The sequence below is a fragment of the Pseudoliparis swirei genome, chromosome 23 (genome assembly GCF_029220125.1).
Source record: "Pseudoliparis swirei isolate HS2019 ecotype Mariana Trench chromosome 23, NWPU_hadal_v1, whole genome shotgun sequence".
Classification (NCBI taxonomy): domain Eukaryota; kingdom Metazoa; phylum Chordata; class Actinopteri; order Perciformes; family Liparidae; genus Pseudoliparis; species Pseudoliparis swirei.
The window spans coordinates 17,853,778-17,871,306 of NC_079410.1; the positions used below are offsets into that span (position 1 = coordinate 17,853,778).

The 17,529-nt window shown below is 42.9% G+C and overlaps 1 protein-coding gene across 5 annotated transcripts; it reads left to right on the forward strand.

Moving 5' to 3' along the window:
• Positions 1 to 829: 829 nt before the first annotated feature.
• LOC130188807 (zinc finger CCCH domain-containing protein 7B-like) lies at positions 830 to 16,108 on the forward strand. Of its 5 annotated transcripts, none has more exons than XM_056407313.1 (23): positions 1,420 to 1,886; positions 2,143 to 2,213; positions 2,341 to 2,377; positions 2,814 to 3,011; positions 4,472 to 4,630; positions 5,373 to 5,453; positions 5,774 to 5,842; positions 6,341 to 6,395; positions 6,531 to 6,694; positions 7,603 to 8,146; positions 8,363 to 8,424; positions 8,512 to 8,605; positions 8,730 to 8,891; positions 10,384 to 10,598; positions 11,581 to 11,681; positions 11,805 to 11,986; positions 12,634 to 12,713; positions 13,009 to 13,163; positions 14,345 to 14,450; positions 14,608 to 14,716; positions 14,831 to 14,967; positions 15,096 to 15,265; positions 15,391 to 16,108. In XM_056407313.1, exons 2-23 carry the CDS (start codon positions 2,155 to 2,157, stop codon positions 15,569 to 15,571), a joined length of 3,120 nt encoding a protein of 1,039 aa, XP_056263288.1. In that variant the 5' UTR covers positions 1,420 to 1,886; positions 2,143 to 2,154; the 3' UTR covers positions 15,572 to 16,108. The 5 variants fall into 5 exon arrangements, 4 of the variants coding, with proteins under 4 accessions (XP_056263288.1, XP_056263291.1, XP_056263290.1 ...); XM_056407316.1 differs by having other exon boundaries at positions 1,421 to 1,886; positions 6,573 to 6,694; XM_056407315.1 differs by having other exon boundaries at positions 1,424 to 1,886; positions 13,012 to 13,163.
• Positions 16,109 to 17,529: the final 1,421 nt, after the last annotated feature.

The window sequence follows — 17,529 nt, forward strand, 5'->3', positions numbered from 1 at the left end:
AATATATTTGTATGTACCGTCTTTGATACAAATACATACGAAGCTAACATTAGGAGAACATTAATGAATCAATATGAATAAATACACCTTGGCCGATGGGATTATGTTCACAGTATTTGACATCAAGCGGTTTAATATTCATGTACACAGCAATAATCCAGTTAAATTAATCGTTGCATTGTTTAATGCAACACAGTTTGTAATATAGTTTAATCAAAGTACGTTTTGTGTGCAGTTTCTTGTTCCATTTTATTGTGCAAGTGTTTCCCTCTCTACCAGTAGATGGCAGTATACGTGCATTTAAACCATATATTTAGTTATATTTACATGCGTCTTAGGTAATTATCTAGATTTTTTATATAGCTGTAATTAATGCTATTTATTGTTTTTGATATGTTATGTTTATGGTTAATTTGCAACCTAGATGTATTCATCGTGTATTTACTTATATTTGTCATTTGTCAATTTAGAACCAAACATTTCTCCATGGAAGCGTGAACATGTGATGTTCAATCATGAAGAAACATACATATACTACCACCTACTGGTAGGAAAGGTAAACACCTTTACTCTGCGTCTCCTCCTACAGACTCTGCTGACTGTAAATTCAAGAAACAGCACAATACGGTGTAACAATACGTAACATGAGTGCTAACAGCAACAACTCTGCACATACAAATAATGTTATTAAACTATATTACAATCATTATATTGCCGAGGCTTATATTTTGACAGACTCGTACTTCCGGGTCTCCTGCCTTGCTTTTGTGTTTGTCTTAAAAAGAAGAAAAAACTAAAGAAGGATTTGCACACACAAAAATCGGCTCGTATATCACGTTTAACCCTTGTGTTGCCTTAGGGTCAATTTGACCCGAATCAATATTACACCCTCGTGTCGCTTTAGGATTAATTTGACCCCATTCAATGTTTAATGTCGGTGTTCTTTCGGTAGTCAACAAACAAACATAAAGTGCCTCACACTTAAACTTGGAAAACAATATTAATTCTAATAATTTTCTGGAGGTTTTAATTGCTGGCGTCAAATTGAACCCAAAGGGTAAAATATGTTAGTAAATATAAAGGTAACAGGAGGGTGAAACATTGAATCGGGTCAAATTGACCCTAATGCGACAGGAGGGTTAAATATTTAATCAGGTCAAAATGACCCTAAGGCGACAGGAGGGTTAATCATGCAACTAAAAATAAACATACGTTAATTGCCAACAATTAATTATAGTTACTAGTTTAGTTGTATATGGAAACTTGGTTTATTGACCCATTAAATATAAAACAAGTATTTCGAGAATTATATTCATCCATTTACAGATCGATGTACTCATTTATCTATTTAATCTTGCATATGGTTATCACAGCTGCTGCCTTTATATTATTTAATGAAGCTGAATAATATAGAGGTGTATAATCTACCGGGCACCACTTGGGTCTTTGCATCGTTTACTAAATATAGCACGGTTATTGCTCCCACAGTAAGTTAGATCACAGTGTGGCAATAAAGGGGAAGTGAAACTGTAAATGAGCAGTGTAGGGATGAGAGAAGAAGAACGTAAGTAGGCGGGCTCTACTGCGCGCGCAGGAAGAGGTGCCTGACAGACTGAATTCAGGGCTATCAAACCGCCAGTTAATTAAAGGGCCAGTGTTGCGGTGTGCAGTTTGCTCGCGGATGGACTGAGGCTGCTGGGAATCGAAACTTATCTGGGGGCTAAAGTCAGACGCGGATCCTCGACGTGTCTCTTCCTCCTCGGCTCGCTGATAACCGGCGTCGGCTCGACCGCTCGGCTGCACAGCGTGTCTCCGTCCCCCTGCCACTGGACACAAAGTTACTTTAAACTTCTGTTTAGTTCAATGAACTTCCTCAATTCCTTTCGGTAGGTGTGTCTGAAGTCGGGCCACGCTCGCGATATGATAGCGAGCGATACACCCGGGGGAGTGGGGGGGCTTTGCATGTTGGATGTTTGTCTTACATACGGAATAGACACCAGGCAGTGAGGGTCTTTGCACGCGGGGAAGACGGTGGCTGTTTCTGTCTTGCTCTGCTCCAGGAGGAAGTGGTTGTCCACCGGGCTCTATATCAACATCTTGGCTACTAAATTTAACTCGTGGTCTGTTTTGTCTTCTCCCCAGAAAACGACGAGCATGGACCCTGCCAGACAGAAACGCAAGGAGGAGATAAGGAACTCGCTGACATTTATACAGTGAGATGCCTTTTTGTTTTGTTTCTTTGAACGCACCAAGAGAGAAAACGAAACCTTCCATGGCCACCGATGACTCATAGGGTCGATAACCAGCTGCCTCTAAGCACGTTCACATCTTGTGTTGCAGGTCTTCCCTGGCTTATCCAGAGCCCGAGGGCTACCAGGTACCACGTCATTACACACGCCGAGTTATGTCTGTCTCCACTGGACCTTCACTCTTTATACACGTTATAATCTGCAATAGCCACAGACTCCTTCACTGTGCTCTCTGTTTTTGTTTTTCACCTCCATTCCTCTCGTCCTTTCTAACATCTCTTTGTTAATTCCTGTCTGCATGTACAATCAAAGACTCTTCTTCTTGGGCACAGTGATGCTCTTCCCATCCTTTTCCAGTCCCTCTTAATACTCTCATGGAAAGGAGAAACTTGATGCTGTAATCATTCCTCTTGATAGTTGATATTCGGGTTTTTAAGTGACGTGTCATAATAAAATGATTTGATGGACTGGCACGAACAAGACGAATGTTTACAACAACCAGCATGGTGGCCTTTTCTGAATATACTTTAGTCTAGTTTTTTGCCCCCCCCCCCCCCCTTCTAGGACTTCCTTACCCGGTTAGTGTGCAACCTGCTCGATGAGGGCAGCGCCTCTTTCGGAGACCGTGACTGGGCGCAGGCGGTGCGAGAGTTCAGCGAGGGCTTGAATGTCTACCACTACGCTGCAGCAGAGGAGATCCAGATCCCAGAAGCGTTGCTGGAGAGCTTGCACGTCCACCGGGCGGCCACCTACCAAAGCATGGTGAGATCCGGCTGGCACTGTGTGTGTGTGATCCTGACATGCCAGGTCCGCTTTGCAGACACATTGTTTCAGTGAGTGCAGCGCAGTCATTCGAAGTTTGTGTCGAGACACGTGCAGCTGTGACTGCGGCTGCTCAGGCCGGTGATGAAGGCAACGCCCAAACCTGATCTGTGCCCCAGTCAGCGGGAGAGACCGTTTAAAGTGGATCAAACCAAATTAATGACCTCCCAACTCTTTGAATCTGTAATAACCGGTAACATCCCAGTGGTTGAGCCACTATAGTCAGTGCTACATTTCAAATATGTTTCACTATAAATGAAAGGAAAGTTATTATAATGCCTGCATACAATACAATGCGTGGGATCACCACCGGCACCAAGGCAGTAGAAGAACGCTGCACGAAGCGGGGGAGACGACTCATCAGGAGTCACAGGGAGGTTGTTGGCGTGGGTTCAAGGGAAGGTCGAGGCATATCTCTGGGAACTCAGCTGTAAGTCTTGGAGTAGCATGTTATTCTAGTACAAAGCAGGGAGCACAGCGGCGTCAGAGCAGCGTAGCGTGATGGTTACATATAACTTTCACGGTTGAATTTTTTTTTTTTTCTCCAGAACCAGACTGAATTATCACAAGAACTATTGTATGGATTGACATTAATGTTCGTCTTTATGACCTTGATGATCCGCTGACTTTCAGCTTGAGGTCAACATGTGATGGTGGAAATTTGGCTTTCGGATGCATTGCCTTGACATTTAAATGCCCCCCCCCCCCATCGGGATGACTGTGATAACTCTGATAATCAGTTCGATACTTCAGTTTGTTTAACATTTAGTTTTATGAAACTAATGACAGAATGTGAAAATCAGATGTCTGGTTTTATCCATTGTATATTTGGCCAAAAATCACAATATCGATATCAATATTCAGTTCAACGCTGGAATTGGAAAAACCCAAACTTTTGACCTTCAATGGTCAGCAGCATAACGAATTACAAGTGACAAATAATGTTGTAAACCAAAGATCCCTTCATGTGTTCGTTCAGACCAAACACAAAGCTGTTATCTGTAAACATGAATTCATTGAACCATAGATCATGTTAATAAGACAATAATAATAATCATGTTTATAAGACAATGGGGAGAAAAGGTTTTCAGATAGAGAAAATACTTTATAAAGGAAACTGTTGACCTCTGAGGTCCAAAACAAAGTCCACTTGCGTTACGGCATTCCCGTTAGAACTGTTGCATTGTTTTAAAGTTACTAAGCTCATTATATTTAATTAATTATCTTTGCGGCTCAATTATCTGTACTTTAAAATAATAAACGGACGATTCCTCCGTATTCAACCTTTTTATAAGGCTTTTCTGTCCTCCATCTGAACTGCGAGGCTTCTTCCAGGAAACCATAACGGTGTGAGCCTCTTTTGATCGTGTCCTGTGTGTCGTCTCTCGTGTGGTCCACAGGGGGATTACGAGCGAGGCGTGGCGGACTGCGACATCGCTCTGAAAGTGTGTAAGGAAAGCCGCGAGGCGCTATTCAGGAAGGCACTCTGTTTGAGGGACCTCGGGAAGTTCAAGGAGGCCTACAACTGCACCACAGACTGCCTGCTGGTTACCCAACTGGTAAAGGAAAGAGGCGATTGGGAGGGTTGACGCTAATGGGTTTAAGAACATGATTAACATGGAGCAACAACATGTGTCCAGACTTTGATGTTGCTTTCAGGGTCAACCTTCAACAGGTTAGGTGATCCTCTGACTTTATCTAGCTTGGTAGTCACGAAGACCCTCATCTCCGTGACTTTATCTTCATGATATTTAACTTTTATCATTATTAAATGTAACTTTTTTATCTTCATGATATTAACATTTTTTTATCTTCATGATATTTAAACATTTTTATTTTCATGATATTTAACTTTTTTTATCTAGATAATATTTAACTTTTTTAAAATCTTTTAGATATTAAATTTTTTCATCTTCATGATATTTAACTTTTATTATCTTCATGATATTTAACTTTTTTCATCTTCATGATATTTAACTTTTATTATCTTCATATTTAACTTTTTTATCTTCATGATATTTAACTTTTTTCATCTTCAAGATATTGGAACTTTTTTATCTTCATATTTAACTTTCATCTTCATGATATTAAATTTTTTTTTATCTTCATGATATTTAACTTGTTTTTTCATATGTAAAAGTGAAGCATCACAAGATGGAACTGCTTCTGTGTGACATTTCCGAGGTGGAACTAAATGTGCATAACACATTTAGTTCCACTTCAGTACCGGTCCCTAAATGTCCCGGGCCGATACTGAAGCGTGTGCAAGGTGTCACTTTGTTCTGTTTTCACTCTCAACAGGACGAACAGGTGAACGCGCTCGCACAGGAGCTCGCCGTCCACCTGGGACTGAAAAATCGGAAACCATATGTCGGCATGAAGGTTAGTAAAAAAATATTAGTTTTTAGATTTTGTTCAATGAAGAATGCAAAGAAATAATGGGAAAGATATAGAGTTGCATCACGGCAAGTTATTTCATAATTTGAGATTAATGTTAGTCATGATGATTTGTAAAAAAATAATTGGGAAAACAAACAATTTTGTATTAAATACTAAATTGAATACCAAAAATAAATAATAAAAAAATAATGTGTATATATATATATATATATAAACTCTGATATTTCATAGTTTTGCCGAACTCCAATGCAGCCATGGTGCAGGTGTGTGTCTCATATTCAGTCTGTTATCGTCTCTCTCAGGAAGGAGGACTCATCACGAGAGCTAAAGTCGCTAACGTGACTAATGGAATGAAGACTGAAGCCATCAAGGTATGTTATATATATTCTATAGCTTTCACCACTAAAGGTAAAACTTTAAAGATTCCTAATCATAATATTTATGAACAACAACATTATGGGTTTCTTAACCCTCCTGTTGCCTTCGGGTCAATTTGACCCCATTCAATGTTTAACCCTCCGGTTACCTTTATATTTACTGACATATTTTACCCTCGGGGTCAATTTGACCCCAGCAATTAAAACCTCCAGAAAATTATTAGAATTAATATTGTTTTCCAAGTTTAAGTGTGAGGTACTTTATGTTTGTTTGTTGACTACCGAAAGAACACCGACATTAAACATTGAATCGGGTCAAATTGACCCGAAGGCATCAGGAGGGGAGGACCTCCAGGCTGAGAGATATTCAGCATCAGTGATGCATGTTATGCAGATATATTTTTACTGAGCCACTTTCTTAAATATTCATACTCATTATATTTGTTTTTATTTGACTACAAATGCTTTTTCTTTAATCCTTCTCACTTTCAGGTGTCTGGTATTCATGTCGGAAATGGGTTGAATCCTCTGAGTGGCCTCGCACCAGGTGGGAGTTCTTGACTTTGACTTGTGTCCTTAACAATACTGGCAACATGTATGTCTCCACATATGTTTCCCTTGATGAAGGTCTTGAAATATGTGAAAGAAAATGCAAAAAAAAATCCCGACTGCTTCTCTTTAGTCAGTTTTCCTAGCATGCCTCAGTCCTCCATTCGCTCCCCAGCTCCCAGCTGCCGCCAACCGGCTGTGTTGACGGTGCCCGACATCGTGGACACGCTGGAGGACTTCGAGCTGATGGGAGACGATTTGGACATCCTGCTCGACGGCTTCCCGACTGAGGCGGAGGTGAAGTGTGTGCTTGTGCTGCGTTTGTCCTGCAGACCAGGAAACTGCTCGTGGAATGATTATTACTACGGTTGAAGAACATGTTTAAAGGTTTTGGACCTGCGCGTCTCGTAAAAAAAGAAGGAAACCCTCTTTTAAAGGAAAGTAAACTTCAGTTGAATCCTGCTTTTGGATACCTAATCCATCCCATAAAACACTTTCAACTTTTTATCGCTTCTAAAATTAACTGATCGTTACATGTTGATGCAGTTGGATATTTTGCCTTGAATGGTAATATTTAATATGTTGGGATGGGACTCTGCAAAACAGCATTTACTTTGATTGAAGACAAAAAATATAAGCAAACATCATTCTGTGATGAAAAGGATGAAATGCATTTTTGTGTGTTTTTTCCCCACTGAGGTCCGAGTCTAAAAAGAACAACATTTTTAATTTTTCTTTAAAGCTGCATTAATTGTTTTTTTGGGCCACTTCGGGGCAGCTGAGCATCCTGTTTTCACAATAGCATCATTAGTAAAGTTGATATGTATGTTAGAAGATAGTTGCCTATTTACACATCAAGCAGCCACAATGCAATATTATTCAAATTTTAGTCCAGTATTCACACTTTAATTAGCTTTGTGTTGATCTCCATTGACTCCTGAGCAAAATATTTATTGAGCAGCTACATGTTGCATCTTCTTCACCAGCTACTTGCTAGTTTTGTCTGTTATTTGAATCTAATCTGATGAGTGATTGTGGGCCATAAAAATCAAAATAATAAGCTGATACATACACACATACATACATAAACACCCAGAGACAAAGAAAATCTAAATCTTCAAATGTAATCCTGATTACATTTTGTCCCATTTCCCATTTTCTTCTTCATCCATCTTCACTCCAGTTCCGTTCTCCGTGTTTTCCAGACCCCCGCCCATGAAACATTCTCAATCGCACGCCGGACTTCCACCTGCGACCGCGCGGTCCCCTCTGCGCTGCCCGCCCCGACACCCCAGCTGCCCCCGGCCTTCTTCAGCTCGGCCGTCAGCCAACTCAACTCCCTGGACTCCTTCTCGGGCGGCGGCACCACGACCGGCACGCTGAACGCTCTGGACGACCTCTGGACCGCCGGCATCGGTGGCGGCGCGGGTGCGACTAACTTGGCGCTGACCTCCGAGTCGCTGGACGGCCTCGACTCGCTGGACGACTTCTTGGATACGACTCAAACGCAGGCCAACGCAGACGTTGACGCCGGGGGGAAGTCCCTTGATGATTTGCTGGATGAACTCGATCCTCTGGAGGCCGTCTCCCATCCAGGCGGTCAGGGTGGAGACGGCCCTCAAACCGGCGTGCTCGACTCCCTTGATGCCCTGGACTCGTTCCCCTCGGTGGAGGCTGTCGCGGCCGCTTTGCCGGCGGTCTCCTTTGGAGCCACGTCCCTGGACACGCTCTCCGACTTCAGTGCAACTGGTGATTAGGATTTCTCGGCGACTTATTATATTGTTGGCAAAGCAGGACGACCTCTTCTTCCAGAGGTCATGCCGGCGAGTAGCCGACCAATCGAAGTGATGATGGTTTTTGGCTCTCGCATCGTTTCATTTGAAGGACTTGCGAAGAGAACGCACACATAAAAATACAAAGTGTGCACAGATTGTTATTAATGCATTTCCTGTTATTCCTCCTCAGGTATCGCAGGCTTTCAAACGGCTGCAGCTCCGGTGATGCGACCTCCAAAGAAAATCTATAAAGTAAGATCTGATTACCCGGCTGGTTTTAGGGGCTCTGTCTGTTTGGTTGCATTAACTGAAATCATATTGTTACCCACGGCAACAAAGGAGACGAACATCCCGGCACTGGTGGCGGCCTCCAACCCGCTGTCCTCCACTCACCAGTTCCTGCAGGCCTGCGCTGCCTGTTTCCCTCGGAAAGGTGAGTCGGCAGTTCAGCCCCGCCTCTAAATAAATGGAGTGGAGCAAGAAACCGCCACGGTTCTGCTGCCAGGTTGAATATCTTTCACTTTAAAAAATAACCCTCCCCCGTTTTTTGTTTTCAGGTCGAGGGATTTATACATTTGTTCACAAGCCCGACCTGGAGCACAGCTGTCAGCGAGACATTCTACTGTGCAGACGGGAGGCGGGTTGTCCTTCGGAGTGGACCCGAGTACGACAGATTCCCAACTGGAGTTCCTTCAGCGGGCCGTTCGTTCTCTGCAAAGGTGAGAAACTCGATATCAAATGGACGAGGGTGTCTTCTGGTCAATCGTCTGTTGGCGTTCACTGTTCGTCGCTTGTTATCGTAGCGTAGACGTATTTTGTGTAACGCACGTTGTGTGTTTTTGTTTTGTGGGCGGTCGATAATAATACAGTTACAGTGCTTAAAACGGTCTACCTGGGTAAATTTAGAAAAACATTTGTCTAAATTGCCTCATGTTGATAAGTAACTACACCGTTCCTTCATAGGCAGCCTGTGTATCGCCCTAAACACATAAATAATATGAGAAGTCAGACCTGCAGACAAATCTTGATTTCTCCCTGAAATGAATTATTGGGAGAGTTGGAAAATAGTGAATATGAAGACGGGGTCCAAAGGATGAGTTACCAGCTTAATGCTGGTGAATAGAGAGTTTCACTTGCCGAGCGTTGACATGCAATGCTGCATTACTGTTGAGGTCAAACAGACCATGACACATTTAAATTGTGTGCTGTTATTGTATTTAACAAATGTCCTTTTACAGACCTTTGGAATGCAAAGAGAGGAGTTGACCTCTCAGATGTCAGGTTGAGGTAGAGGTCACACATCCTGTGGTCTAATCTCCAGAGGGGAATCGTGTGTGTGCGCGCATTTTGACACTATTGTCGTCTCGGTGCGGAGGCAGTTTATCGTCCGCTGGAATGAGAACATGACGAGTTTAAATGGAGTGGGAGAGAGGGAGAGAGAGAGAGCGTCGCGGTGTTGTGGGATGTGTTGTATCTGTCGGCTGCAGCCGGGAAGGTCAGGGAGACCTTGGTGAAAGTGGTAAAACATGTACATATTTGTATTTTAGGATGGTGACGATGCACTGATACCTCAATCACACAGACTGGGATAAAAGTTATGGCTTCAAACAGACACTCAAATAGACACACACACACACACCCTTTCACGAGGGAAAAAGGGAAAACCCTTGAGTAGAGCAGCAGAGGAGGATCCCTCTCCAGGATTAATGGATGTCATGTGAATGAACGCATTCAATGACTATGACAGAAATCTGTGAATAATGAGCGTTGAGGCCAGGCCCTTGAGGCCGGAGGCACAAAGAAGGAGCACAAAGCATGTAGGAGCAGTTCAGCCCTACAGACAGGAAGGGCCTCGTCGAAATGACCTGAACTGTTCAGGTCATTTCGACGAGGCCCTTCCTGTCGTAAATTTAACATTCGTCGCTCCCGTTTCCATTAGACACTCGTTTAGACTTCGCGGGGCTGTTTCCTGGCTCTGATATCCGAGTTCAGAAAACAATGTCAAATTGTTTAGTATACAACTTGGTAGTTTTGAGGAAGGTACCCACTGTTTGTATTTTCATAAGGCAGCGTTACTCTCAACCCGGATTGGTTGGAAACATTTAAATGTGAAGGAGCTGTTGATGAGGCATGAATTAACTAGTTCTAAAAACGTGTGATTAATGTCAACACTATGGATGTGCGGCCGGATGACTGTCTTTATGATGTCAGAGCTGCTGAAGTCTGGGGATTTGGGCCTGTGCAAGTTCGGAGAAAATTGCACGTTTGCCTACAACCAGCTGGAGATCGACGTTTGGACCGCGGAGCGGAAAGGCACGCTGGACCGAAACCTGCTGTTTGACACGTCGGGTTTGAAACTGGACCCGGTGAACAGCATCATCCGCCTTCTGAGGGAGGACAAGGGCACTTTCATGTTCCTCTGCCAGGTTGGTTTTAGAATTATTATTATTATTATTATACCAAAAAAAAGCAACGCTTCACCACGCGCTGCCACGAGAGAGTGAGAGAGTGAGAGAGTGAGAGAGAGATTACAGGGGGCGCTGCCCGGGATACTCGTGCACGTTGGCTCCACCGCCCTGGCCATGCGTCACCTCGTTGGCGCCTCGGATGACCTTCGCGGAGAGAAACCTGTTTTTTTAATTAGCGTTAGGAATATTTTAACCCAACCCAATAAAGTGTACACCGGCGTCTATTTCCTCGTAGCGCACTATAGAGCTCGGCTAGCGGTCGGTTCAAACACTCGATACTTGTCAACACTTCTGTGTCCTGCTGCCTGCGATGCGTCTGTGTTGGCGGTCATCGACTGGTCAACCGATATTTCTGCGTATGTGTTCGAAGTCATTAGGAGGGTAAGGGCATTAAAACCCAGTATTAACAGGAGGCCCATTCTTATAATGAAGTGCCCTGAAGATGTCCTGGTCACATGAATGTGTACATTGTTTCTCCTGACCCCGAGGCCTTGTTGACCCCCAGCTGCATGTGTGCCCGTTTCGGGCCTTTTTATCCAGAGGTCTCTCCTGTGACCTGGTTTAAGAGAAAGTATTAGCGGCCTTCGTCTAAGTTAAATTCATATTAAATTGCAGGCCTTCCAACAACACACACACACACACTAATTGATTTGTTCATATATTTGACTAAATATATTTAACTTGGTTACTGAGCTCAAACTCCAGTCCGTTTTGTATTAAAACCTGAGAAGTACTAGTTGCCAGTGTTCGTCCTCTCCATGAAGCGTGTTCCCCGACACACTGCCATATCTATGTTTTTAATTTCCATATGCTCATTTGTCTTGAAAGCTTTTTGTTGCATCATAATAGATGTATGTATTCATAAATATTGCGTGAAGACGGTCATCTCTTAATATCTACACGTGCTGTCTTTGTTTGTTCTCGTCCTGCATGTCTCAAGGAATGCTACGACGGTAAACCTCGAATCATCAGTAAGCGTTGCCGAGGCGATCACGCCGTCTGCTCCAACCTGGACGCTCGCCACACCTTCGATGCCAATAAGTGAGCGCCGCGTTCACCACACGAGTGCCACAGAGTCATCGTTCCCTCGCTCACTTCTTTACTTGCGTCTTTCTCTCCGCCGTAGATTAAAACGAATGTATTTCTCTCGTCTCTGCTCGTCAGGTGCTTGGCGTTTGTGGTGCAGACCCTCAGCGTCAACTACAGAAAGGTCCGACCGCTGAGCATCCTATGCCACTTGGATTTGTGCCGTCAAGCCATCCGGTACGGCTGCCAGAGAGAGGACGGCTGCAATTTTGCCCACTCTGTCATCGAGCTCAAAACATGGAGGGTGCAGCGCGACACAGGTGCGGTTTACCAGACACACATATATATATACTGTACACTACCATTCAAAAGTTTGGTGTCGCCCAGACAATTTCGTGTTTTATATGTAAACTCACACTTTTTTGTATTTATCTAATGAATTGAAAAAATAGTCGAGACATTGACAAGGTTAGAAAATAATGATTTTTATTTGAAATATTAATTTGGTTCTTCAAACTTGTGGCTCAAAGGAAGGCCAGTTTTATAGCTTCTCTCACCAGCATAATTGTTTTCAGCTGCGCTAACATAAGAAGGGTTTTCTAACCCTCCGTTAGTCTTCTAAGGCGATAACACAATGTATCATTAGAACACTGGAGATTTCAGTTTTTGGCCTCTATACACCTATGTAGAGATTTAATTAAAAACCTAAAAGTCATTTACCCCATTAACAATGTATAGAGCGTATTTATGATTAATTTAATGTTATTTTCATTGAAATAAAACAGCTTTACTTTGAAAAAATAAGGACATTTCTAAGTGATCTCAAACTTTTGAACGGTAGTTTGTATATATATATTTTTTTAAAGAGAATCAATAGTGTTTTTGTTTCTTGAACACAAATGTTCAAACATGGATGAAAGGCAGCAATAGACTCTTAAAGTGAACAAAGTGCTTGTGTGATTTTCAGGTATCAGCCCCGAAGAAATTGTGAAAGTATCGACAAAATACAACGACAATCAGGAGCAAAACAAACATAACGGAAATAGAGTAAGATTTTTATAATTTTTTGTTTTGTTGATTTTATGTTTTCCGGCACATGGATCGAGCTGTCAGCCAACCGTCCTGAATCCTCTCGGTTTTTTTCTTTCTTTTCTAAACGGGATTAAACCCACGTGTTGAATTTACAGACCTTCTGATGTCATAACTGTCACACTTATTATATTCATTCATTAAAATTCTGTGTAATAATTGGCTTGTCTAAACAAAAGATTAATTTGATAGTTTATAGAGGCAAATGAAAGCTGTCGAGAAGTCTTGTATTTTATTTTGATTTCATTTTAAGCAGCCGTCTTCTGGAGGCGATGGGAGCAAACCAAGAGGAGGAGGGAAGAGTCTGAACATGAAGATGAAGTTTTCCTGTGCTCAGTGCTTGCGGGACGGCCTGATCCGTGAGCCAGACAAAGCCCTGAAGCACTGCACGGCAAAGGCCCGGCACACGTGAGTACAGATACAAAAAGCTTGCCAGCTCTCCGAACTCGGACGGCACCGCGGCGCTGCTCATTCCGCCTCACCCCAACGACGCCCTGGAGCCGTGGTCACTAACCTCTTTAAGCCCAAGATCCCTGACCTCTAGGCCTTGGTGACACGCAAGATCTCCCTATCGAGGCGTTGAGAGAAAAAGACTGAGTCCAGACTGGACCAGTAACTTGAAGCTTTTTATTTGGCCTAATTGTAATTTAATGAAATCATAGTTTGTCCAGTTTTCAGATTTACGTGACCAGGAACACGCTGAATGACTTGATTTCAGCGTAACATAAATGGGAAGTTACAACACAATACGGACCAAATGATCAGTCAGTGCAACTAATGCATGTTCAGTTCAGCTCTGTGTCATCACAATGCCATCAGAGGTCATGTGACTAAGAGAACAAGAGAACGCCAAAGAAGGGCTACAAACTCACTCTTGGGTTAAACTGCAATACAGTGCTTTTTTTAGTTTTTTTTTTTATAACTAAAAAGAAAAAGGATTACAGCTGCAACGCTCAAAGACAGAAAATTAAAACTGAATCTAGTGGTGCTTTTTACGAGCATCGATTATATGTTTGAGAATGCTTTTAAACAAACGCACTCCTTCACAAGGTGGTGGACTGTGTTTATTAGACGGTTACACCTCACCTTGACCATTATGAGGCATTATAAGAAGAAATAAAGCACAAGAATAAAAGTTCAAACTTAAGACATCCGAATACAAAGATAAAACGATTGATATGTTTAAGGATCCGTTCCTTGTTCTGCTTCGGCTTGTCTGTCCGCAGCAGAGCCGAGAACAGCAGCAGACCACCTCGGCTGTTGGTTCTGTTATTTATCTTTGATTCTGCATAGCAGGCACTTTACTTTGTGACTCACAGCGCCCTGAGTCACAGTTCATCAGTTTTTATCTTTTATGTTCATTGTTTTCTCAATCTGGTTAGTTATAATTACCTTAAGTTAAATTATAGGCCAGGGCATTATGTCTGAGATATTCAAATGAAATTGCACGTCTTCCAACAGTATAAATACACCTGTGTCATATTATCATAAATCCTATTATATATGAGCCAGAGATTCAAACTGGTAAGTCACTGATGATCAGGACGATCGTCTCCGTCTGTGTAAATGTCAGCCTCTGTCCTCTTCAGGTGGACTAAAGAGAGGTGGGTGCTGCTGGTCATGTCCTTGGAGAGAAGGAAATGGGTTCAGGTCCGACCGCTGCCACACGCCAAGAACTTCCCTGTGCATTATGATGTAGGTATGCCTCCTCTTCGCTAACTCAATGAGCCGTTTCAGCTGATCCATCCGTCAAAGACTATGTTGATGGCAGCTGTACGTTTGCCTGTCGTGGTGTCTGGTGAATGTTTGTATTGTTGTTTATGTTTAACAGCATTATGTTTTCTCCTGGCAGATATGCACCCAGGTTCTGAAGAGGGGGAAATGTAACTACTCGGGGAACTGCACCTTCGCTCACAGCCAAGAGGAGAGGGAGATGTGGACATATATGAAGAATAATGAATGTGAGTTATTAGAATAGTGCAACATGCCACTGGTTTTAGCAACCAACGATATCATATTTTTATTGTATTACACCTTCCTCTCACCTGGCCAAATGTTTGTATTTGCACCTGCAGTGAGAGAAATGCAGCAGATATACGACATGTGGCTGTCGTTAACCGCCCACGACCGGCAAGAAGATGGAGCCATGCTGACCCAGCCGGTCCCAGGAGAAAGATGTATCATCATGCCGACTGACTACGCTGAACCCATGGTGTGTTATCCAGTAAAGTCAAAGATTTGACGAGATCTGCTGCACACGACTCAAACAAACACATGCTGGTTCCCGACATCCCTAAGAAAAAGATGACGATGATGCTTTGTTTATTATTATTTCTTTAGACTGGCTTCCACTGTCGCCTGTGTGGTAAACACAGTAACGGGGAGCGTCAGTGGCAGCAGCACATCTCCACTGAGAAGCACAAGGACCGGGTGTTCAGCTGTGAGGGGGAGGACGAAGCTCTGACGTGGAGCTACCGCTTCCCCGGACCGTGCTTTGAAATCTGCCCCAAGTGAGACCTTTTCCTCAGGATAGGAAGTTTGCTTTGTCCGCCCCGTATCAACCCGTATCAACTCTTAGACGGATGCATCGTGGGTTTCCAGTTTTTTTTTTTCTCAAGACATTACTGTTCGGCAGGTCTGACGGCGGCTGTCCCGACGGTGTGAGCTGCGACTACGCACACAGCGCGGAGGAGCTGCGCGAGTGGACGGAGAGACGAGATTTCCTGCGACGGAAGCTGGCCGGAGCCAGGGCGGACATGCTCATCATGCCTGACGAGCATGACTTTGGGAAGTTCAACTTTCTACTTCAGGACTGAGAAGATTTTTTATTTGTTTTACTTTGTGAGCCAAAAAACTGCCAAGCTAGCATTTCAGTTAATGAAGAGTTTTCAAATCTTCACCATCATCTGAAGGTGATGTCATCAAACTAGCAGTGTATACGATGTGCCTGCCAAAAGATGACATCATTCATGAAGCATGTGTGTTTACATTCCCAAACATACCATATGCTCCTTATTCTAAAGATTTTAATGTCTTCTTACTGGATGGAATATTTTCACAACCACTTTCTGCTTTTGTCTGTTCAGCTAAAACCATCAGTAAAGTGGTGCCACTTCAAAAAACACAGCAGATTCAAAGACACACACACACCGCTCATCACAGAATATTCATCAATGGTTCATATTTAATCAAATACGCAGCCGTATAAATGTTTGTTAGGTTTGTTTACCTTCCGTTTGTGTCTTATTTTAACGGAGTTTTATTGATGTTTATAAGAGAGGATGCCCAAGCCCTCAACTTGGCATTAAAATACTCTCCACAAAAGATTGTTCTTAATAAAAAGTCTGAATAAAGTCTTGTTCCCTTTTTATTTGTACTTTAACAAAGATTTGTTTTTGGTGTTGTCAATGAAAAACTTTTATTACAGACTCAAGGTCCAGATAGTATAAAATACAAGCAAAACCACAAGTAAAAAAACAAAGAACTACACATGCTTAATATATAAACAGCTGTACCAGTGTCTCCACAGCTGCGTGTTGTGCTGAATTTTATATTTGATAAAAACATGCTGATCTCATTTTCGGAGTCATCAAGCCGGCGGATGAATTTGTACATAAGATTTATTAAAACTGCTTTGAATGTTTTGACTCCAGCAGCCACAAACATCTGCGGAACTAGTCCACCTGTCTCTTCAACATTATTATATATATAAATCTCCGAAGTGATTTGACTTTTTTTTTAATTATCAGATTATCATCATTAGACTTAACAGTTTTGATCATAGTTTAAATAAATAAGAACTGTTCTCCGTTTAATACACCAGTGAACCAGCCGCCGCCTGTTTTAGCGCACTACCACAAAGCGCCGTTAGATGGCGCGCGGCGCTCGCGCCTCCCTCCGGGCTTGCACGTGGTTGCGGTGCGTGGAATGTCCTCGGCCGAGCAGGTTTGTTGTGCTCGCGCGAGAGCCCGCCCCCTGCTGTTCTCGTAGGCTGTGCTGCGTGACAAACAAAGAGGGGGTTTCGAGCTATATGCACCACGTGACCAAGTTAAATGGATAAATAACGTGGTCTTTTGGTGTGTTTTTAGAATATGAAAATGTTAGTGTCGAGTCAAAAGGTTCTCAGGCTGTGTATAGCTCTGTATTAACATCATGATGTCACATTGTTCTTTCTGGTGGTGCATCGCCCATGTTAGCAGCTCACTCGACCGAGATTTTCCGCATTCATTGATTGATACGTTGCATTATCAAATCGAGGTAAATAGCTGAGACGACGACAACAACAACAAAAGAACAGGACGTGAACAGATGCGTCGTGTGGTCGCTCACCCTCGGAAACACGCGCTGTGTGTACCGTGTGGTGAACACGCCCTACACACGCCCCACACGCGGTTTGAACACAATGTTCCCGAAACGAGACACGCGCTGCGCACGGAGAGAGCAACAGACTCTCGCGCGCTCAATATTGCGGCGCGTGCACGGTAACGGGATATTTACTCTTTTGTTGTGGCACTTCTGGCGTTGGATGCAGGATGTGGAATATTTAAAAAAACATAACAATATTTTACCGTAAATATACGGTTGTGTGACACGATGGATGGATTAATAAATGTAGCAGATAAATAGCCCTACAAGCACTTAAAAAAACAATTAAATATATAAATAAACGAATTGTGGTCAATTATTATAAATATACGGGTCGATTTATTTAGCGAAGTGCGCGCACACTTCTTAAACTTTTGTTCTCCGTGCCAGCTGTTCGAACGATGGGCGC

Coding starts and splice junctions, on each gene's coding strand:
- LOC130188807 (XM_056407313.1), top strand. CDS start 2,155: ATGGACCCTGCCAGACAGAAACGCAAGGAGGAGATAAGGAACTCGCTG. Junction 8,147..8,362: donor CTCCGACTTCAGTGCAACTG/GTGATTAGGATT, acceptor ATTCCTCCTCAG/GTATCGCAGGCTTTCAAACG. Junction 14,968..15,095: donor CTGACTACGCTGAACCCATG/GTGTGTTATCCA, acceptor TTATTTCTTTAG/ACTGGCTTCCACTGTCGCCT.